Below are 25043 nucleotides of genomic sequence, written 5' to 3' on the forward strand. Positions count from 1 at the left end.
ACATCTCTGTAAATATAGGCCCTTGCCCTAATATAAACAATGGTTTAAAAAACAATTATAGCCTAGGTAGGCCTAATCTATAACTATGCTAGTTCTTTTATTAAGCTAGATGCTAGGTCTAGCTAAGCTACACCAACCTAAAGGCCCATTTACACTAGGCTTAGTAGGACGATAACTGTTAAAACAGCACTGTATTCCAAAAGGGTCATAGCGCCCTCTGTGGTTGGATATTGTTATTGTTGTTGATGATTGTATCGTCACAGAGAAGTTTGTTATTGTTTAATAAATGAATGATGTTGTTATAATCAATTCGTGTGTGGTCGACTTATTTGCAAGTAAACAAACCTAGCAACCCCCCAAACAGAACATTTGGTCCTCGAGCCGGATTACTTGAGAAGTAAGTTATCACATTTTACAAAATATATTATTACAATAATATTGATTACAATTTAAAAAAACATTGTTTTGATGAAATATAAAGTGCGTCTTATACATCGACGATATAAAAAATACCGATATTTTACTCTCAGTTAGGGGGTGCCTCTTATACACAGGTGCGACTTATACACCGAAATATAAGGTAATTGTTTACTGTATGTGTATAATCGCGCCACGGCTTGAGCCAGCTATGTTATACTCATTAAGAAACATTATCATCGCGGTAGTTATAGTTCTAAGGCTGACAGTTTTAAGAATTTGTAAACTCGACTCAATTTATAGGTCCCAGCTGCTGGACCCAAAAAACGTCTTGGAAAAGAGAGTCAATGAGGGCTCATGGTTGAACTGCAAAAGAATTTTCTCACTCGTACCGTCGTGAAGTCACGTTGTCTGTAGAGGGTATTCAGTTGCATGCCTACAGGTTGAGGTCACACACACAGCACATTAAAGTTCAAAATTGACCATTTTTAAATGCCCTATTTTTAATTAGTAGATTAATATTTGTTGGCAAATAATACATTGTTTGAAAGGTACACATGTCTTCTTTCGAATGCTGTTGAAAATTAGCAGCAATATCAATTATTCAATGAAATACAACCAGATTACTAACACCCTCTCCAGCTGGCCACCTCATGAACATGATGAAGGAAATCCCTGTTTGCAGTTTATGACCGCCCATTTTTTTAGATCTAAAAGTACGATTCTTTTTGATTGGAGTTTCCGTGACAACCTGAGGTGATTGACAATTAGATTGGTTGCCCAACAACAAAGCATGTCCATTCCCATTATACAATGTCTAGAACAGAATTGGTGAACTTTCAAAAAATACATTTCGGTTCTTATTCAAAATCGTTGTCGCGTGATTTGTGACTTAGACTTATACGATATAAATCACTAAAGAATGTGTGTATTCGGACCGTAAAAAGACGTCGACTTAGACGAATTTCGATTTAGAAAAATTCGACTTACAAATAAAAATTACACATAAATGTATAGGAAAGAATTGGGACTTTCATAAAAATTCGACTTTCGCGATTTTTTGACTTACTCGAATTCGACTTAGGAGGAGTCAACTGTATTTTTGGGATTAAAGGACAACTAAAAAATCTAATGTGTGCACCACCAAGACTACAAAGACTAGCTAAACGACTGGCTTTTACATATATAGGCAGAACATTTTATTATATATACAAATTTAATTTCCACCTTTTTTATTTCTCTGTTTTTTTAGGTTCAGATCAATAAACTAATAAACAAACTGTATATCTATAAATACAAGTTACCGAATATACAAATAAAACATCATAAAGTTCAGTTCTTGTGTGAATGTCTGTTATTTTCTATATTTAATATTTTATGTTGCCGGAAAAACACCAGGAATTGTTGGAAAATCTTAAATGGCGGCCATTTTGAAAAATAAAAAATAAAAAGCCCCTCATCCTCCTTTTTTTTCAAAACCTGGACAAAAAACATGTTTTATTTTTTACAGCAAGGCTGGCCAGAAAAACTAAAATCTGTACATAAGACAATAAGACCATACTTCCTATACATAGGGATGAACTCACAACAGAGAACGAAATAATACTAAAGGGTAACAGAGTATAGTGATCCCAGAAGTCATGAGACAGGACATCCTAAAACAACTAACTAACCAAGTGTCAACTGATGGCTAAAACATCAATCCATTGGCCCAGTATTAATGAGGAAATAGGAAACATGATAAAAGCATGCCCATCATGCCAACAACACAAACAACAACATGAACCAATTTTGAAGAGAAAAATCCCTACCAAAGAATGGGAAATACTCGCACCTGACCTATTCTACATAAATAAAGTAGAATACCTCCTAATAGCAGATTATTACACCAAATATCCAATCATAAGGAAAATACCGGCAGACCAATCAAACAGTGAAACAGTTATATCATTAATAAAAAATGTCTTCTCAGAGTTTGGAATGGTTCAAGAATTGATTACCGACAACAAACAACACTTCAACAGCGAACAATTCAAACAGTTTAGTAAAGATTGGAAATTCATAGACACAACCACAAGTCCTCACCACCATGAAGGAAATGGATTCATCGAACGAATGGTTCAAACAGTGAAGTCAACCATCATCAAGGCACAGCACAACAACACAGATGTTGATAAAGCTTTACTATACATGCGAACAACTCCAGTCGACTCAAAACTTGCTTCACCCGGAATGAATGATATTTCACAGAGGACTAAAAACAGAACTTCCAACAAACAATGAAAAGAAATAAGAAATCGACTAAAAAATCGACAAGACAAACAGAAACAATATCATGAAAATACAAAACCACTTCAACCAATAAAGAGAGGAGAAAGCGTGAGAATCTGACACTCTGACAAAAACCCACAGTGGATCCTAGCGAAGATACTAAACAAAACAAGTCCACATTCGTACAGAGTACTGACAGAAAATCAGAAAACATTACGAAGAAACCGAACACACATCCGCAAAACAAACGAACACTTCACACACATAATAATAATAATAATATCCTGGATTTATATAGCGCCTAATGTTGTGAAACCTCTAACCACTTACTCAATACAAGACTATAGAACACAAACCATCATCATGCTCTAGCAGTGGCAGAAAAATTAAGAAACCAAATAGATTAGATTTGTAAAAAAAACTTGATTTATGATGATTGTAATATGATTGATAAATGAGAGTCACAGTTTAAAGACCCCTTCCCTGCAATTTTGGACGTTTTTTGGAAAATAATACATATATATCACTTTAAAAACATTAAGCCATGTCATTCCTTGTCTTAAATGTACGTTTTATGGTAAATTATGATAAAAAGTGAGAAACAATGCACTACCTAAGTAGCTCGCGGCGATCGACCTCTCGTGAACGGTCTTTTAGGCCTAGCCTAGCTAGGCTTAGTTTTGTAGGCCTAGCTGGTAAACATCGGTAACATACGAACATCGTACGCTAGCTATATACCTAGCCTGACGTTGTATAGTTGCTGCATGAATTGTCTTTCTATTTCTGCCAGACTCCGTTGATACAAATTGGGGAAAACCCGGTATTTTCGCTGAAAAGTTAGGAGTCTTCCATTTGTTTTGGCCTCACGATCGATCGAAAAGTGGGCGAATTACAGGTGAAAAACAAAAATATCAATCCGCGCGCAATGCATTTTGGGATTTATAGCGGGCCGCTATAATTATTAGAATCGACTTATTTTTCACATTTTTAACCGTTTAAAGATGAAAAAAGTTATCGCAATAGGACCATATAGTATTATTTTTACATTAAATATAGTTTGTGATCTTAAATTAGATCTAAAAAACGTAGGGAAGGGGGCTTTAATTATACTTGTATACCTGTTACATGGAAAGAAAACCAGGCCCTCTAGAGTTAGAAAATCAGGCCCTCTATAACAAAAATGGAGAGAGGTCAATTGTAGAGTTCAGGGAGACATGTGTTATTGGGTTGCTGGCTTGTTTTTGGGTAAAGCAGAAATGTCACTAAAACATTAATAAAATCCATATAAAGTAATACACTAATAAAAACGGCTCATCCTTAGCGTTATTTTTAAGATTTCGCCGTTATCACGAAAAAGCAAATTTAAAATAGCCACTCGAGCAATTCAATTACTTCCGGTTCGTATGCAGAAATATTTCCGTGACGTCATCTCGAGTGCTTCGCTTGGTTAGTTACACACACAAGTTGTTGAACACTGTACTTCTCTATTGTATTTCGCATTCTTTTGTTCACGTAATCAATCTCTTGAGGCACTTTTGTTAAAGTTAACTTTTGTTGGTGTTAAATCAAAACACAATGCCGTATTGTGCAGCATTTAATTGTACCAATACAACAAGTGGAGGAAAAAATCGCGACCGGAATATAGGATTTTTTTCCTTCCCAAAGTCTTCGGCTCTGAGAAAGGCATGGATCCACGCCGTCAGACGAAAACATTTCCAGCCTAGCAAATTCGCAACGATATGTTCGGAGCACTTCTTGGAAGAAGACTTTGTGAAATACCCACCTAAACTTTGTGAAATGGGATTCAAAGAAAAAGTAAATTGGAAATTGAAAGACGAGGCAATACCTTCGAAGGTTACATTGCCTTCAGAAAGCACCGCCACCGAGAAGATCCCAGGCCCAGCTGCTAGTAGTAGTAGTAGAGGCGCCTTTCAAAAACGTAGGCGAAGAGAAGTAAGTGTTGTTTTTACTGTTTTATTATTGCACTAGGCTTACCACCACCGCCGAATTTACCTGCCTCGATTGACAGGACAGGCCCTATGCCTAGCCTCCACACATTCTCATTTTAATGATTAATAATAATAATTTAATATGCCTTGTCAGTTAGGATTATAAATGATGCGAGTGAGAGGATGGTGTGTGCTGATGATGCAACAATTTATATATTATTATTTGATTTATTATAGGCTATGTCAAATAACAATATGCTGTATAAAATAGCTTATGTACTTACAATAAAAATAATTCAGGAAGGTTTATGTTTTTTATTGCTAATTCAGTTCAGTAGTTAATTTATTCATGTTTGATATTATTTGCATAGTAATATTAATACAAGTTACTTTTACTTCTACAGACAATCTTGATGATAGAAAAGCAAGAAAGAGAAAGACTTGCGACAGTTGATGATGCGCCCCCAGTACCTGTCGAGACTGAAATGCAGGATGTTGCTGCTCCGAGCTGTTCAACATCATACATTGTGAAATCAAAATATGTGCAAACCAGGCCACAACTTAACACAAGCAATACCAGATCAACACAAACCGAAATCGGTGATATTACCACAATTTTAACACAGTCACCAGCAGAAATTCGGGAAAATAAACCAAACTCCGAGTCCGACTCTGAATCTGAATCATCGTCATCGGAATCGGGTGATTGCTCCAGCGATGATTATGAGCCAGAGGATGACGATGACTTTGAGACAGAAGATGATGAATATGATGAGGATGATTGTGACAACTACCTATCATCTCATGCTGAACCTCATCGTGAACGCAAATTCATTGTTTACGAATCATGCATTCGTGAACTTCTTTCGAAGTGCAATACTTGCAGTGCACCTACACTGGTAAAGATAGCTGCAAAGAATGGATGTGCGGCGGTGTTCTCAGCTGAGTGTGAAGAAAACCATGTACAGACATGGAGGACGCAGCCCATGCTGGGGAAAATGGCACACGGTACTTTGTGCATGGCTGCAACTACACTATTTAGTGGAAGGAGTCCCGAGAAGATAATTTTGTTTTGTAAACATCTAAACTTGTTATGCTTCAGTAAAAGGACATATTTTCGACTACAGCATGCATATTTAATTCCATCTATCACAGATGTTTGGAATCGAGAACGGCAAATGGCACTTGAGTCATGCAGAGGTACATCCATTACTATTGGAGGGGATGGCCGGTGTGACAGTCCTGGTCATTCTGCCAAATATGGATCATATACGATTATTGACCTGGAGAAAAATGTCTTCGTAGGAATCAATAAGAAGCTAATGAAAGTTTCTTCAAAGAAAGACAACCAAGATCTACGCGAGTGGATTAAATCGGTGGTAAATCACATGTACTGGGTAGCATCAAGCAGCAGTGACAACGAACAAGAGAAGGTGGACAAGCGGTGCTCAATTATGTTGCACGTCTGTAACATCCACACTGGATTTTATGGAGACTTCAAACAGTGCGTACATGGTCCTATTGAGGAGCATAGAGAGTGGATTAAAAAAGGTAATTAGACATTTTGTTATCATTAAAAATTGGAAAAAAACATTTTAAAATAATGATTAATCTAATACTGTCTTATGAATCTTTTACCCTGCAGGTTCTAAGCATTACAAATTGTTGTCGGAAGTTGTAATGTCATCATATCTCCTTAGGGATATACCCAAGTTATCTCCCCGGTTACAAACTTATGGCTTAGAGGTATTCCACAGCAACCTCCTTGCCTTCGCACCAAAGCACACGCACTATTTCTATAAAGCAATGACAGTGAGGTGAGTTAGGTTACACTTGTTTTTTTATTTGCATGTACTGTATTTAGTATTGTTTTTACAATTTCAAAGCATCGAGGTAAAATTTTGACATTGTGTTTGATAGAATATATTGGCAGCCCTTCATTTTAACGAGAATGGAAACAGAAAACAGGCAGTTAGGAAAGATGGTGAAAAGTGCTGGTCCGTGTCATACCCGAAGTCAAAGAAAGGAGAGAAAGCTGTTCCATCAAAAATTAAAGTTGATCCGACCTACAGTAAGATTTTTTTAAAATAAGTTATAAAGTTTACTAAATATTGTTGCAACAAACGAGGCCATTAATGCAATTGATGGTAAACTAAAGTGGTTTTATAAATAATATGTCCTGTGTAAATCATTTCTTGTATATTTTTTTAATAGAATATATTGAAAAGTTGCTAACTGTAGTGTTTGAAAGAAGATAAGAGTTTGCTACATACAGCGAAGCCAGTCAAGATGCTCTTATGAATTATGCAAAAGCACCACCGGCCGTTAACGCCACATATCAACCGTATGACAAAGCAGACTTGGTCAAGAAAAGATGTACTCGTTTTCCAACTAAATAACATTTTAATAATCAAGGTAATAAAGTACTTATTTTCATGCCTTACAATACACATGGCAAAACATACAGTAATTATATATGTTCTTGTCAGTATAAACTTATAAAAATAGTTTTCAAAATTTTATTTCATTATCCTCAATCATGAATAAACTTAACTAAACTGAATAACTCTTTTGTTTTATTGTTTTAATTGTAGGAACTGAACTTTGGTGAAACTGGTGGATATCCAATCTATGCAACTGTACAATGTGCTAATTAGTCATGGAATTTTGGGATATTTAAAGCCTACATATTGTTGCGCAGGAAATGCATTCCTAATAGTTGACACTACACAAGACGGAAGTATTTTTCTTTTGCCCTTCCCAAGTAGCTTCCATATCCAAGTTGTAAACCTCCGGTAGGCAACATGGCGATATAGCCTGAAAACATAAAGAAAATTGTGATTAGTTAACAAAATAAATTTACCATCTTTAATGTCTCATTACAAGACAAGAAGTTGCATTGTTTTTCTAGAAACTTGCCGGACCTTTGGGTCGGTAGTTGGTTTATTGAATTTGTTAATTTAATGTTGTCAGTTTTGTCATTAAAAATCTGATTTCCACTACAATACTGTTTTACAAACTGTTTCGTAATTATTTTGAGCGTTAATTCAAATATAGTATTTACTCAAACTTACTGATTCACTGGATGGTCATCGTCAAATGGACCTTCCTGTTTCACATAATGCCAGAAGGACACTTCCAGAACATCGCGGTCCAGGCAGTTGTTTTTTAAACCGGTATGTTGCGTTATGCATCCAACTGCTTGCTCCCCCATTTTCTCTGCCATCTCCTCTGTCTCATAACAACATACAGACTCAACAGCAGTTGTTGCTGTACAATGTGAGCACTTGCACCTGCATAGAATCAACATTACAGCACTCAAATATATACTATATACCGTTACTATACTAATAAATGAAAATCAAGATAACAAGCAAGGTCCTCCCCATCCCACCAAAAAAAGCCCCAAAAGCTAGGCTTCTGTAGACTAGCCTAGCTAGTAGAAATAGAATATAGCCTATTAACTGTGGCTAGCCTATTGGTATAATAGAGTGTAGCAGGCCTATAATTACGAAAAAATAAAATATACTCAAAAGCCTAGTAAAATCAACAAATTTGATCCAAAACAAAATGTCTTTCCCCTTTCCCGTCACCTTCCTCGCTGGCCGCATATGTCAGGATATGGCCGTGATTTTTTTTTTTTTTTGTGTCGTCCGATCGATGCAGTCGGGTAGATTCACAATTGTGAAAAGGCTACACATAACAGTACTAGCTAGCTAACGAATAATACAGTATTAAAATGATTTTATTATAAAAACAGCAATAAGGAAGATTTTAAGACTGTTTTACGATCGGTATTTAAACACTAAAAAATGTAACGTAGGTCGTGCCTAGCCTATGACGGAGCCGATGCTAGCTAATTAATAGGCTACAGTAGCCTCCCGGCGAGTGGCCTATGTAAACATACCATGTTAAATTTCCTTCTCTTTCCTCCCTTCCTTCCGCCTCAACATCGTCTTCCTCATCGGAAGAATAATTTTCAAATTCCCTAGCCTTTCTCAAAGGCTCATATTGGTATGGCTTAATTTCTAACGGAAAAGTTTCTTCTTCGGAATCGGAATACATTTCGCCAGGATTGGCTTTTTTCATGTACTCATCCAGCGTGATGGTTCAGGGAAGATAGCGAAACCTGATATGACGTCACGACTGTAAAGTTAATGAGTTGGCTCTAAACGCTGACTGGTCAGAAAAATCCTATTTTCAAACGTCGATTTTAGCGGTAAAAATTGCATAAAAAATTTAGAAAAACTTAATATATGTGACCCGATCTCGCAAAACCCTCTCTTTGTCGGCAATTCAAAATTCACGTAATCAGTTAAAATACGTCCAAATCGACTACCCTGGCAGATTACATGTTTTTGCATTTTCGAAATATTTCACTATTTAAGAATACGTCTACCTGATTTAAACTCCCGAAATTTAATTAAAATTATGAAAAAAGAGAGTTTTAAAAACATGTATTTTCCTCAAGCCTAACAATTTATTCACGATCTACGCTAAAATTTTGCGTAAATTCAGTTGAAAGTTGCAGAGTTTGACGACATTTTGATCGCCAGTTCGCTGCACAATGTTGAAAGGTCACACATCAAAATAAAGCTCATCCATTTGACATTCCAAATATGGAAGTTTTAGGGCGGAGTTTGAAGAAGGAACCAATGAAAACTTTGATTTACTATGACATAATTTCAGAAAATTCGGTTCTTCGAAGTTTCTGGAACAGCGAACTGCGTGTTGCTATGGCGCATCATCGCAATAACAAACGTTATTGGTCAACGCGCTAGATGTTATACGCTCTACGCGCGGAAATAAAAAGTTGTTTACATTTTTGTGAGGTTATTTTCATTTTACACACAGCATGTCGTAAATTGGAATAAAAACGATTTTAATATTCAAAGTAAAGTGTTCTGCAATAGCTGTAGCCTGTATTTGTTTATTTCATAGTAAAATAGACAAGTCAAAAACAATTCACGTCATAAATTCAATTGTATTTTCTATATTTTTTTGGGCTATAGGCCTTATTTTATTATGGTTGTAGGCCTACTACTACTGGGCCTAGCTTTATTGTCAATAAATAATTTTCTTTATACATTTTATATATCCAATCGGCTCTTAATTATTTATTTAATTTATTGTCCAGTCCTTTCATCTTAAATGTTTTTTAAACTCATTGGATTCAAGTCCAAACATTACAGCGAATCTTCCAAGTTATAAAACAAACAAATGTATTAAATCGTCAATACAATGTAAGTAGCTAGCAAGCTGTGACTCTGCAAGGCGCCAAACTTGTCTAGGCTAGTTTACTACTAACGCCAGCCCCAATGTCGATGCACCGCTGCCATACACGGCCTGATGAACACCCATCAGTAGGGTACAGGCGATGACGGCGAAAATCTGAATAGGCCTAGCTAGGCCTGCTTGGTTTTTCGCTGTTGATATCGTAAACACCTCCGAAACCAGTTAAAATAAGCTTGACGTTATAATGCTGTTTTTCAATAGTGCAAAATAGTTAATTCGAGTGACTAAATAGGTTAAAACGGCGTCTGAAATCAGTCAAATTGACTATGATGTGCACGCTGCTATTATATCGCACACACTTCCTAGTATGACGTCATTGTGCCTTAGACCAAAATACCGCGTTGCTACGGAGTGAGTTTTCAGCGCGTATCAAAAAGAATTTCATTGCAAACTTCAAACGCGATTTTCTCGTAAACTAATTGAATGATTTGTAAGTTTTTAAAATGTAATAACTTTTTAAATATTTACTCAATTTTTATGAAATAAACACCACTACAAAGCTTATGATTCAAATAATCCAAATATATAAAAAAATACAAAATGAATATTTCCGACAAAAGTAGGGTTTTGCCAGATCGGGTCACATATATCTTATTATAGCTAAACAATCATCACAAATACTCAAATAGGTGTTGACATTTCTGCTTTAAGGGATTGCTGTTTGGTTTTGTTGTTTTCGTAAGATGTTTAAAGTTGAATTAAAAAGAACAGTTATTTAGAATTAAACCGTGGTTAACCATTAACAAGGAACTGATGATTATCCAGTAGATGATTAAAGGAATATAAGATCGTTATTAAAGACAACAGATGTGTTAATCCGTTGTTTTTGTTGATTCATACTGTGTACGGGGATACTAAATTCACTTTGGAAAAATATCGTTGAGCTATTGTTGAGATGTCCTGGATACCTGTGTAAAATCTGGCGATCCTGCCAGGACATCTCTAGGAAGTGAATGAGGAAAGAAAAGCGAAGAACATGGAGAGAGAGGTACGTAGTACACTTTACCTTCTGACTGTAGAACAAGTAAAAGAAGTGGCACGGTATCTTAAGCTAGAAGGAATGGATGACAAAACGAAACGCATTGTTTTAAAGGCAATCAATAAATTTTTAGATGGCGATGAGGTAGACGCAATGGAGGATAAAGGACTAGCACTGTTGACGGGCTTGCATGAACTAATAATTGGTGGATTCGAGGCACCAGGAGAGGAGATCGAAGTTGCAGTAAATCAGGTGACGTCTGCAGGGGGTGACAGACCAGCGCCGGAGAACAAGGGCTTGGGTGCTTTCCCATGGGGCAGACATGATCTGAAGCTGAGTGGACAGATTGGGGCACCCGGACAGGCAGGGAAGCTGACCTTTAACAGTCTCGCCCTGCAAATTGAAGATGCAGTCCAAAAAGGGTATACCTCCAGAGAGATTTTGGTTGCTGTGACAAAAGCAATAAGTCCAGATTTGCCGCTACAAAGTTACCTGGAAGGGAGAATTGATGTAAAATTGCCACAGTTGCGAAGAATTCTAAGGGGATCATTATAAGGAACGAGATGCGATGGACCTGTATCAAGAAGAAAATCTGAAGCAACACAGGATTTTGTTATGCGTGCGATGAGCCTTCGTCAACGGGTCACTTTTGCATCCCAGGAAGATCAATAAACCCTAAAATATGATGCAGATTTAGTACAAAATACCTTCATCCAAACATTGAAGACTGGCTTGCCAGAGAGATTGAGAAGTGAAATGAGTCCGTATCTTACACCGAAAATTACCGATGAAGATCTTCTAGAAAGATTAGCCATTGTGGAGAATCTAGAAGAAAGACGGTCTCAGAAAAGTAAAACGTGCATCAGTGCTGCTTCTGTTGCAGCAGATGGACAGCAGGATGAGATACAACTGTTGTTAAAAGGAATGAAGACACTACAGGCTAATGTGTCGGCACTTCAACAAGTGGTACGGCAGAACACTGAGACTGCATCCCTTTCAATGGTGCAGCAGAGAACTGAAAGAAAGACTAGAGAAAGGGGTTGTGATGTATGCAAACAGAATAAGAAAGGGGCGGAGTGTAGACATTGTTTTAAGTGGATCCAACCATTTTGCCAGGAGCTGTAGGAGCCAGGGAAACGGACCAAGGTCAATCCAGCGGGACGGGGAGAGACCATAGACACAGACAGGTCCCCCAAACAAAATACCAGTAACAAGCTCTTGGAATGTAATAGTCGTCAGGTCAGCCATCTTACACCAAGACAACATCAACAAATTGTCAAGCTTATCGGTAACAAGTGTATCATCAAATGCAAAATAAACGGCGGTGTGGTAGAAGCTTTATTTGACACAGGGTCACAGGTTTCTACAGTGTCACAGAAATGGTGGTTAACCCAGTTTCCTAATTTGCCACTACGGGATTTAAAAGAACTGTTGGAGTCAGATCTTAAACTGTCAGCAGCTAATGGAACAGAAATTCCGTACCTAGGATGGTTAGCACTTAAGTTTGAATTATTACCAACAGAAAAGCAATCAACATTTTCCACTTTAGTACCTGTCTTGGTAACCGAAGATAATTTGCTACATCCAATCATTGGGTATAATGTCATCAGAGAGATTATCCAGCATACTGAGGGACCAGAATTAAAGCAGGCCAAAAAGTACATCTTTCCCAAAATTTCATCACATTACAGCAGAAAGATTAATAGCCAAAATCCGAACGTCAGACCCTACAGACTTTTGTGAAATAAATTCTGGACACACTTTACATAAAATTCCAGCCAAGCAAACTAACATCATTAAAGTGAGAGCAAATACAGGAAAGATACAAAAGAAAATGATGGTTTTATTTGAACCACATCCAGAACATTCTTTACCTGACGGACTGGAATTAGCTGAAACCATTGTAGACTTAAAACAAGGATTCTGTTCACATATTAGTATCCAAGTCACCAACAGGACTGACAGAACACTGATTATCCCAAAGAAGACTCATTTAGGAAAATTACAACTAGTGACAGCAGTATATCATGGCAGATTGGACACTAAAAGTAATACAGTCAACGAGGATAATCCCATGAGAAATGTGCAGACAGCTGCTACTAGTGTAGAGATGAACCCAGGAAGTACTGATTGGATATCTAAAATTAACTTCAACCATTTAAATGATAACCAACGAACATTGGTTGAAAAGATGTTGCAAGATGAGTCTAACAGTTTCAGTCAACATGACCGAGATATGGGTTCAATACCGAGTCTTGAAATGAAAATTAACCTAACCGACAACATACCAGTACAGAAAACCTATCAATCTATACCCAGACCTCTCTTTCAAAAAGTAAAAGAATATCTTCGTGAACTGATCGACCGAGGCTGGATAGTAAAATCCGAATCACCATATGCTTCACCAGTAGTTTGTGTGCGAAAAAAAGATGGAAGACTACGGCTATGCATCGACTATAGAGACCTAAATCGGAAGACCATACCAGATTGCCAACCCATCCCCCGAATACAAGATGTGCTCGACAGTCTTGGGGGAAATATGTGGTTTAGTACATTGGACCAAGGCAAGGCATACCACCAGGGATATATGCACCCAGATAGTCGTCCACTCACTGCTTTTGTCACTCCCTGGGGTTTACATGAATGGGTGCGAGTCTCTTTTGGATTGAAGAATGCCCCAGCTGCACATCAGAGGTGTATGGAGGACGCTTTAGATGGTCTAAATCATAGAATTTGTGAAGTGTATCTAGACGACATTATTGTTTACGGAAAAACCTTTGAGAACCATATGAGCAATCTAAAGGAAGTGCTTCGACGGGTTCAAGAAAAGGGAATGAAACTAAAACCAACTAAGGATACTGAGGCGCTCAATACACTCAAAACAAAAGTTCCACAGACGGTAGGCGAAGTAAGGAAACTCTTAGGGTTCACTGGACACTATAGACGCTACCTAAGAGATTACTCAAAGAGGGCGAAACCCCTATTCGTGTTACTAACACAAGCTGGAAGTTTAAAGAAAAATCATACGAGGAACAAAAAAAGACAAGCTAAACAGAAAAACAACAAGGACAAGGGACAAGTTCCATCATCCACTCCAATAACTTGGTGCCCAGAATATCAACAAATTATAGATGGGTTTATTGATGAGTTAAGCCAAGCCCCAATCATGGCATTTCCTGATTTTGAGAAACCCTTTGAACTTCATACAGATGCCTCTCAGGATGGACTTGGGGCTGTGCTGTACCAAAGTCAGAATAGAACTTCGAGAGTTATAGGCTATGGTTCCCGTTCTCTTTCTCCCGCAGAGAAAAACTATCATCTACATTCTGGTAAGCTAGAATTTCTAGCTCTAAAATGGGCAATCACCAATCATTTTAGAGACTACCCAGGCCCGTAACCAGGGGGGGATCGGGGGGATCGTACGATCCCCCCCGCTGAACAGCGAGTTCCGCTTGGCCTCCCACTTTTTTTTTGCTGGGCATACTAACACAACACGACGATTGTTCACTACAGGCCTAGTCAAGCATTAATAAATTTAATTAATATATATATATATATTTTAACTAAAATATAAAAACCTAACACTAAAATTTACAAGATAAGTTCTATTTGATAACTGCTGAACATCGTGGTTCTGGAGCTAGCGAGCTGTACACAGAGCATAGTTGTTTGCTTGACATAACAGGGTATTCCCCTACACAGGTCTCCGCGTGCGTGTGACGTGCCCAGCCAGCTGCTTGATAGAGAAAGCATGCAGCTCACACGCAAGTGCAAGATGCAACGGTTGAGTGAATTCAGAGATCATCTTAATTCCATGGTTTTTTACCTAAACACCACATGATGGTGAATATGCCTGTTAAAGTCTCAATGATACGATCCCTAATGTACCATGTTGTTGCTAGGAGGCTTGAAAGGAGGAGGGATCTAGCCTAATTTCGGTCGGCAAGAGAATGCCGTCCTCTGACAATATAAGGTCGGCAATTGAAATTTGTGGGCTGGTAATTACACCAACTTATAGTTCATAAACAAAAGAGAATAGCCGGAAATGCGATTTGCGGCCATAGGCCTATAGAGAAAAAAAAATCGAGGGTATGGTTCCAGTGGCGGATCTAGCGGGGGCGTAAAGTACAGGCAAGTTGTTAGCTTGCATTTGGTACCCTAGGTAAGTATCAGCTGCATGTTCCACATGTCGTAATTTGCGAGCTTTAGAGTGTTTGGTAAATGACATTATGAGATGTTTGTAAATCGTTTTAAACGACTTACAATGCGCTAGAACGTCAAAATTTCCAGGGGCCGTCAGCCCCTGGACCCCGACCGGGGGCCCTTGGCGGCCCCCTGGCCCCCAGCCAATGTTTGCTCGCTTCGCTCGCAAAGCTACGCCACCCCTATTTCAATATCCTGGATCCGCCCCTGGGTTCCACTACAGAACTTAACGATCCACCCCGCCGTCAAACCTGGTTACGGCCCTGCTACCTATCATATGCCAAGTTTTTCACAGTCTACACAGATAACAACCCACTTACGTATATCCTAACAACTGCAAGGTTAAACGCTGTTGGCCACAGATGGGTAGCGGAGTTGGCTGATTTCAATTTTGAAATAAAATATAGACCAGGCACTAGTAATGATGATGCTGACGTTTTATCTCGGATGCCAATGACCTCAGCCGATTTTGAGAAGTGCACAGAACTAGTTTCACCTTCAGTTATGAATGCGGTTGTCCAGGGTGTTCAGATTCAGCAGACCACCAGCTTTGCTTATATCAATAATCTGCAAGGGACCGAGATAAGTAACCATGACCAAAACCTCACATCTACTAACAACTTACCTACGTTTTCAAGTGAAGAAATACGAGACACACAAACCAATGATCCAGCTATTGCACGTTTTCTGCAGTATAAAGCAAATAGTTAGGGAATATCTTGATTTTTCTGTGAAAAAATTATTAACAAAGGTTTTTTTGCAGATTCATACTCTATCACATACCAATATACACCAAAAAATTCCTCCAGACATCAGGGGATGGGGAAAGTGGTTAAATTTGACCTTTGACCTTACAAGGCATATGACACTGTATCTCGGTAACCATTGGTCCGAGAGATTTAGTTTTTGCACCAAACTGTTCCTTATATACATATTTATATTTACTATAATGAAGTATTTTTTCAAAAATTCATTAGAAATGGTGGAAAATGACCTTTGACCTTTTAAGCATATAACAAGTGTATCTCAGTGATCCTTGATCCTAGAGACTTAGTTTTGGCACCAAAATGTTCCTTATATACATATTTATATTTTCTATAATGAAGTATTTTTTCAAAAATTCATTAGAAATGGTGGAAAATAACCTTTGACCTTTTAAGGCATATAACACATGTATCTCGGCGATCCTTGGTCCTAGAAACTTACTTTTGGCATTCAAAATGTTTCTTATATGCATATTTATATTACTTGTAATAAAGTATTTTATAAAAAATGAATTAGAAATGGTGGAAAATCATGACCTTAGATGGTCATGAAGCTGTATTCTGAAGACCATTGGTCGTAGAGACTTAATGTTTCTTATGGGCATATTCATATATATTAATAAAGTAGGCCTATTCTACCAAAAATTGTTTATTATGGTATTTTCCTCAAAAAAAGCTTTATTTAATGCTGAAAAACATTTAGCCCGATTACATATTTGAATTCTCCTATCATAATAAATTCAAATTCAAAATAAACATTTATTTCCTTTAATTGCAGAATAGAAACATAATAAAGAACAATGAAAGGTAATAATAAGGTTTAAAAAAATAAAATGTAACATACAAATCATAGCTTTCATCAGAGAATCATTAAAAGAATGTCAAAATTTCAATTCTGTGTAATAAATAATAGAAATTAAAAGAAGGTGGCATAGTCCAAAAGGCAAGTCTGAGTGGGAGGAGCCATATATTAACTAAGGTTCGAAACAAAACATGATTACAGTTACTTACACACACAAAACAAAAACACACCCATAATGTATCCCTATCCGAAAAAGTTAATTATGTCTTCTGACCTCACATATGTTGTTATTGTATAATAAAGTACCCTTATCCCAAAAGTTAATTTTGTCTCCTCCTAATCTCACATGCTATATTCATGGGCCATACCGGCTCTGTAATGGACATGGGTCAAACATTTCCCATATAGTCTGTCTCATAACAGGATAAACTAAAAAAAAAAAAACCTAACCCATATGGATTTGCCAGAATGAACCCTCTATCTAAGGACCCTTTTGGGATCTCTATGTGGTGCGCTACACAAGGCCTTGTATTACTATTAGTAATTAATATGGGGTAAATAGTTCATAGATTGGACCATATATAATAAAACTAAATATGCACCCTTGATCTTGATTATGGATTTGCCCAAATGAACCCAAGGGCCGATCTTCCATGGATCCTTCTGGATTCTCTATGTTGGGCTACAAGAGGCCCTATATTGGAAATACTGTATGTGGGATGAAAATGTGGGTTCATATAGATATGTCCATGGAATAAATCTGCCTGTGCACCCTCGATACTTAAAGGAACATTTATGGATTTACCCAAATTAACCCAAGGGCAGGTCCTTCATGGATACCTTCTGGGTTCACTATGTGGCTGGGGCTACATAAAGCCCCATATTGGAAATATAATGGATGACAATGTGGGTTCATGGAATAAAGCTGCCTGTGCACTTTCGATACTTAAGGAATCCATATGGATTTGCCTAAAATGAACCAACAGCAGGTCATCTAGTTAGACCCTTCCGTGGTTCTCTACTGTATGCTTATCCATATTACATCATCTCTGCCATTGCAACCATCTTCTTTATTAGATCTTAAGCCATCCCCAGAAGTTCGAAATCTTGGGGTTTACATGGATTCCCACTTGCAGATGGATGCTAACATCAATGCCATCGTTCTGCTATGGTTGGGATTAGGAAGATTGGTCTAATTTGTAGATTTCTGGATAGGGTAACAACTGCACGACTTCTGCATGCCTTTATATCATTACGTCTGCACTGCAGTATTCATGTCGCACAGCCCAAGACCCTGCTTAGGAAGTTGCAGATGTTACAAAATAGTGCTGCCCATATAGTGTGTCGAACCACATAACACATATCTTGCATGAACTGCACTGGCTTCCTGTGAAGGAGCGTCTCAACTTCAAGATATTGCTGCTCACATATAAATCTCTTCGTGTTTTCACTCCACAATCCTGTTGTCACAGTCTTCGTTCCAATTCTCAGAATCATCTTGTTCCTGCTAAAGTGAAGACCATCTTATGGTCACCGTGCATTATCTTATGCAGCTCCTATGCTTTGGAATTCTCTTCCAAACTGCATTAAAGATGCACAGTCAATGGCTCTTTTTAAGAGGCTTCTTAAAAGACATATTTGTTAACATATATTGTTTAATAAAGCATATTACTCCCCTTTTTTCTCCTTTTCCATGCCACCTAGATTTTTTTAGATCTAGTTTAAGTAGGGCAGGAGGCGCCCAAGTCCGGGATGACCGAGACACAACTAATGCTGTCCGAGGTTCAGTTAGACCGATCTCTGGTTAGTGACGAGAGCGTATCCCCTTACTTCGGTTTGGGTTTTATTTTTGGCATGGTTGGAATCCCTTTAATCGTATTAGTTTGTGTACATCGCTTAGAGATTTCACAATATTAGGAGCTATATAAATCCAGGATATTATTATTATGATTATGTTCAGTTCTACATTTGGCCCATGTATCAGATCAATGCATTTGGCTACATAAGGCCCTGTATTAGAAATATATCGGGTAAAACTGTGGATTCCAGCCTATCTGTGCAACCCTGATCCTTAAGGAACCCATATGGATTTGCCAAAATGAACCAGGGGTAACCTCTGGATTCTCTATGGCCATACATGCCCTTTATTGGAGATACATGGATATCTGGATGAAACTGTTTGTCTTATAATATGGATTCGACCATATGGGAAAAAGCTATTACATACGATTCTTAAGGAACTCCTATCGATTTGCCCAAATGAACCTTTTGGTACTCTATGGCCTATAAATTGGCCTTGAATCGGAAACATGTAGATCGAACTGTGGGTCCCTTGCATCGGTCTATGTGGGAAAAAGTACTCAATAAATCTTTAACGTGGTCTGCAGCTCAAAATTTAACTTTGGTTGTGACATATTAACACTGTATTATGTTGTCCAATAACTTCTGACCATTCTGTAAATATTTCTTTAAATTAAGATATAATATTATATGTTACCAAACAACCACCACACCCCCAAAACACCTCTTTGAATTAAAATCCATCCCAAGAGGCTCCTATGTACTTCTTGTATAGTTATTTTCAAACAATATAATCCATTAGATTAAATATAAATATATATCTATTATAAACAATTTGCGCTTAGTTTCAACTCTCTATGCCATGTCATTATTTAGATGAGAAAAACAAGTCAAAGGTTAAAATTTCATAAAAAATGGGTGATAGAAGTAATACTAGAATAAATAAACTATAAATTTATGTCAAAGGTCAATAACCACACTTCCGGTCATTTTCAAGCAAGATCTTCTGTTAAACTGAATATAAATATATATCTTGGGAACAATGTGCTCTTAGTTTTAATTCTCTACGACCTGCCGTTACTTAGATATGGCGAAAAGAGGTCAAAGGTCAAAATTGCTGGAAATGGGGTTTCCGGTCAATTTTACAAAAAAATTTCTATTAGAACTAATATTAACATATACATTGTGAACAATTAGACACCAAAATTAACTTAATACAATATAGCATGTTGTATGAAAATAGTGGCCATTTTGTTTACATGATAAACAGTACAGAGTACATGAAAAACATGATATTTCTCAGTTTTAGTTTCAATAACTTCAATCTACACCCATGTCCACAATCAACTATCAAATGATTCAAATTTTTTTACACATGATCATTATATTGGAGAGATATTTTTAGAGAAGTTTCGTTACCATTGAGTGCTACCTTAATTTTTTTTTTCTGGTGTAAAAAATATACTTTTTTTGTTTTTTTGGAAAAAATGCTTATAAATTAGTAGTAATTGACCAAAATTCATAATATAACCCAATATATACCTGCATAACTATATATCAAAATAAAGATAATTAAGTAAGCTATCATTTGATACTAAATAAAATGAGGTACATTCAAAATTCACAACGTTATTAAAACAATAACAGGCGTATCTCTAATTTGACACCAAATGACCTTTGACCTCAAAATGACCCCTTTCCCCAGGTCAAAATTCATGGAGGAATTTTTTGGGATGACTTGGGATGCATTAGAACATGAATCCACTGAAAAACCTTTGTTAATAATTATTTCACAGATTGGCATTTTTTTGACCTAAAATTCCCTAACTAAAAAGGCAAATGGCCTTCTAGGAAAGAACGGAAAGATGAAGAGACTGAAACAAGATTGATGATGCGCGAGTGGAGTAAAATTAACACTGATAAAAATGGCATCCTCTATAGAAGAACAACAACTCGGACACAGCTAGTTTTACCCAAACAATTAAGACAGATGGTTTTGAAAACACTGCATAATGAGATGGGACACTAACAGAGTTCTTCAGTTGGTTAGGGATAGGTTCTACTGGCCTCGTGCAGAAGCTAGTATCGAACACTACATAACAAAGGAGTGCAGTTGCGTTAAAGGCCAGGTGCGGGCAAAAAATTTCGATTGATCATACATTCCAATAATTATCGATCTATAGTTTCCCCTATGTTTCATAATTTTTGGGATTTTATTTGTGTTACACAAGCTTGTTGAAAATAAGCACTTTCTTATCAGTGGGGGGATAGTTCAAATTACACAGTAAAATCTCTATTCTTTTGTACACAAATTTTGTAAATAGAGAGGCATTTTAAAAAGCTATTAAAAATAAACGGGGTGGTAAAAAATGTTATCAGATGAATAAATATAGGTAATATAACTTGAATATTACATTTCTGGTATTTTTATTCAACTTCAGATTTTTATTTTCATGCTATAGCAAAAATTATCCACCGTATATCCACCATCTTTTTTCACTTTCTAGTCACCAGACATGTTATTACATTAGGTTAACTACCTAACTACTGAAAAAATGTCTTCCTGGTTTTCATGGCAGAATTTTGCCAAATTTTGTATTTGACCATATTAATGGAAATTCATGTTTTTTCGTCTTGATTTCTATTACAAATTTTTTATTTATGTACTATTAACCAAATATTATATTTAAAATTCATGCCTGTACCTGAGCTTTAAAGATAAGAAGAAGATCACACATGCTCCATTGGTAAACATTCTAACTACAGAACCCTTTGAACTGATATCTATTGATTTTCTTCATTTAGAAAAATGCAAAGGTGGTTATGAATACATCCTGGTGGTCATAGATCATTTCACCAGGTTTGCACAGGCCTATCCAACTACCAACAAGTCAGGTAAAACAGTTGCCGACAAGATATTCAATGATTTTGTTTTAAAGTTTCGATATCCTTGCCGCATTCATCACGACCAGGGTCGAGAATTTGAAAACACTTTGTTTCGTCGCCTGGAACAACTTGGAGGAATTAAAGGATCGAGAACAACACCATACCATCCTCAAGGAAATGGACAAGTTGAAAGATTCAACCGAACCTTACTATCCATGCTTCGTACGCTGACCACACAGCAGAAGGAGGATTGGAAGTATCATCTCAATAAAGTTATTCATGCTTACAATGTTACACAACACGAGACCACAGGTTACTCACCACATTTCTTACTGTATGGACGTTCACCTCGACTACCTATTGACCTCGCCTTTTCTTTAACTTCTCCAAATGAAGAGGAACAAGGCACCTACAGTGATTATGTCGGAAGGTGGAAGAAAAGGATGGGAGAGGCCTACAATATTGCGAGAACTAAAGCACAGGCATCTGCAAAGAAAAGTAAAACCAGACACGACCAAAATAAGAAACTAAATTTAACCTTGTCACCTGGTGACAGGGTATTACTGAAGAACTGTGTTCCTCCTGGTGGTCCGGGAAAACTTCAAAGTTACTATAAAGATACAGTACATGTGGTGGTAACCCAGAAGCGTAACTTGCCGGTATACGAAGATGGTAGAGTACGAACACTACACAGGAACCTATTATTTCCCTGTGACGCATTGCAAATAGACTCACCTGAAACAATACCACCTAGAACACAACGTAAACAAGAGAAGACACGATTACATGACCAGAACAAAGTTGCAGAGGAAATCAATAACTCATCACACTCTGAGGATGAAGATGAAATGTTCAGACCAATTTACCAAACACCGACTGAAATATCTTTAGTTCCGGAACCACAGCTTGTGATTATTCCTGAAGTACCACAAATAAGTGAGAGTTACCAGAGGGAAAACAGTGAATTATTAACATCACCATCTGAGGATGACCAGTTGAGTCATGCAAGCATCCCTCTAGACCCACCAAACAATGTAGAATGTAATACAGGACGCCCGGCACGTCAACGGCATCCTCCTAGTACATTTACCTATGACCAAATGGGCATACCTGCACCACATTGCATGTCAATATTGACTGACACGACTCAACCATTTCACCAACGTCAGATGATGCAAGGAATTCTTCCTTTTAATTGTTATGGTAATTATTATTCAAATTATCCTATTTTGAACGACAGACAATTTCCACCAGGAAGAAATTATCAGCCAAATAATACTCACCTACAGAACCAGAACAACTACCCAACATTTACTGAATTTCATCCAAACCAACGGTGGTACCCACCACATATGTTATCTAATAGAACAAACCAAGTGATGATGAACGGAAACTAACGATTGTAAATATGTAGGAACCTGTAAATAGCGATGAACATTATAAACTGTATTATCGACACTTTTGTTAAAAAAAAAAAAAAGAGAAGTTACTTGAAAATCAGATAATTGAACATTTGAACAGAGTATTGCACTATGCTAACTACATTATACTTGTACTTTAATTGAACATTAAGAGGACTTTGTGACGAAGTGTAGCTGCAGCGGGTAAACGATACTATGTGTAGGAAACCAAATGAGTAGGTGGTACCTTTGGATTGCATCACAAAGATAATGGATGAGTTACAGTTTGAATATGTTACGATTGTCATCATGGACATGGACAAATACCTACCACTGATGGATGTATCGTTGTTGACGAAGTATAGGGAATATAGGCTTAGCCCTATTACACATCCCTCCTACCCACATGGAATGAGTGTGTGGGAGTTAGGCAACTTGCTATGGACAAGTGGTATGGAACTACATTCCCAGAGTGGCATAACCTACTGTAGAAAGTGTTTTGAACGGGAAAGAACATTGCTGGTTGTACAGTAATTGTAAATAACATGAACTCCACAAGATATTGCGATTGAAACACTTGATGACTACACATGCTAGAATAATATTTGATTATTCATAAAGTAATACAAGTTTTCACATATTTGGGACTTGTTATAGCAAAATGAACATTATGGAATTGTATTGGTCAGTAGTTAATATTATAAATTTTGTTTTTCGTTCTATTAAAAGTAACTGAGAGAAGTACCTATTGTAACGTACTAAGTAGTTATAGGCATAGTAAGGCATACATCTCTTATGGGTTCTAGGACACCTACCCCCTAGACAGTTACCCCCCGGATGTTTACCACCCGAACAACTACCCCCTTAGGACAACTACCCCCGGACAACTACTCCCCGGACAACTACCCCCTTAGGACAACTACCCCCTTAGGATAACAACCCCCCGGACAACTACCCCCCGGACAACTACCCCCTTAGGATAACTACCCCCTTAGGATAACTACCCCCTGGTCAACTACCTATTATACACTGTTGCAGAGTCAGGTTGTTCCTAGGGGGTAATTGTCCGGGGGGGTAGTTGTCCAGGGGGTAGTTGTCCTAAGGGGGTTGTTGTCCTAAGGGGGTAGTTGTCCGGGGGGTAGTTGTCCTAAAGGGGTAGTTGTCCTAAAGGGGTAGTTGTCCAGGTGGTGGTAGTTGTCCAGGTGGTGGTTGTCCGAGGGGTAGTTTTCCGGGGGGTGAATATCCGGATACGCTCTTATGTTTATAGAAATGTAAGATAGAATTTGATGTCGGGGACGACATTTCCCTTGTGGGGGGAGTGTGTTACATGGCAAGAAAACCAGGCCCTCTAGAGTTAGAAAATCAGGCATCAATTGTAGAATTCAGGGAGACATGTGTTATTGGGTTGCTGGCCTGTTTTTTGTTAAGGGATTGCTGTTTGGTTTTGTTGTTTTCGTAAGATGTTTAAAGTTAAATTAAAAAGATTGTTACAATTAAAGAGAACAGATGTGTTAATCCGTTGTTTTTGTTGATTCATACTGTGTATGGGGATACTAAATTCACTTTGGAAAAATATCGTTGAGCTATTGTTGAGATGATATATGAATGAAAGCAGGGCCGTACGAAAAAGGGGGGGGGGGGTCGTGCGACGGGTGCGTACACCCCCCCCCCCCCCCCCCGAATTGCAAAAGGTCCACATTTTTAGGGTCTTAAAATAAATCTGTAGTGTATTATACATTATATTATGAAAATGATCCAAAATATATTAATACGCACCCACCCAAATAAAATCCTGCATACGGCCCTGATAAAAGCATTGTGTTACAAGAAACATCTCGTGTCATAAAGTATATTACATGTTTTAGTGTGGTGAGTTCTTGCAGTAAGCAAGAAGAATTTCAACTGTAACATGTTTGCCCTTTGACAATAAAGTTTCTTGTATCTTGTATTACAATATAAGCGTAAACCAACCACCTACTATTACAGCATTAATCATATATTATTAGCCATGCCCAGTACCCACCCAGACTGTGTTTCAAATTTAGTTTAAAACCTTCTCAGTAAAATTCCGATCTTTGATACATCAATACCCAAGAAGGCACATATCATTTTATTATAACTTCCGATAGATTTATGAGATTGTCTACACAATATACTCACATATAATTGTAAATTTTATTTTAGGCTCAACAAGAAGCTTGCTGGCGAAAAGAGAAAGAGAGAGAAGGCGCGCTGTTCCGCAAATGGAGTGACGACCCTTACCCAATGCCATCACCA

At 37.5% G+C, this 25043-nt stretch overlaps 2 protein-coding genes and 1 pseudogene across 3 annotated transcripts; 2 read left to right on the forward strand and 1 right to left on the reverse strand.

The window, feature by feature from the left end:
* LOC144852510 (uncharacterized) overlaps nt 1-25043 on the forward strand; it is a 167215-nt pseudogene that overhangs the window by 28149 nt on the left and 114023 nt on the right.
* LOC144851702 (THAP domain-containing protein 1-like) lies at nt 4138-7337 on the forward strand. 2 transcript variants are annotated; one of them, XM_078709291.1, is made up of 3 exons: nt 4138-4641; nt 6852-7052; nt 7232-7337. In XM_078709291.1, the coding sequence occupies exons 1-2, from the start codon at nt 4264-4266 to the stop codon at nt 6870-6872; spliced, it is 399 nt and encodes a 132-aa protein (XP_078565417.1). In that variant the 5' UTR covers nt 4138-4263; the 3' UTR covers nt 6873-7052; nt 7232-7337. The 2 variants fall into 2 exon arrangements, with proteins under 2 accessions (XP_078565417.1, XP_078565418.1); XM_078709292.1 differs by having other exon boundaries at nt 6852-7103; nt 7232-7286.
* On the reverse strand, nt 7295-8702 carry LOC144852924 (P2X purinoceptor 7-like). The gene is made up of 3 exons (XM_078710981.1): nt 8545-8702; nt 7712-7930; nt 7295-7454 (listed from the first exon to the last, which is right to left on the reverse strand). The coding sequence occupies exons 1-3, from the start codon at nt 8700-8702 to the stop codon at nt 7295-7297; spliced, it is 537 nt and encodes a 178-aa protein (XP_078567107.1).

The sequence above is a fragment of the Antedon bifida genome, chromosome 9 (genome assembly GCF_963402885.1).
Source record: "Antedon bifida chromosome 9, ecAntBifi1.1, whole genome shotgun sequence".
NCBI classification, from domain to species: Eukaryota; Metazoa; Echinodermata; class Crinoidea; order Comatulida; family Antedonidae; genus Antedon; species Antedon bifida.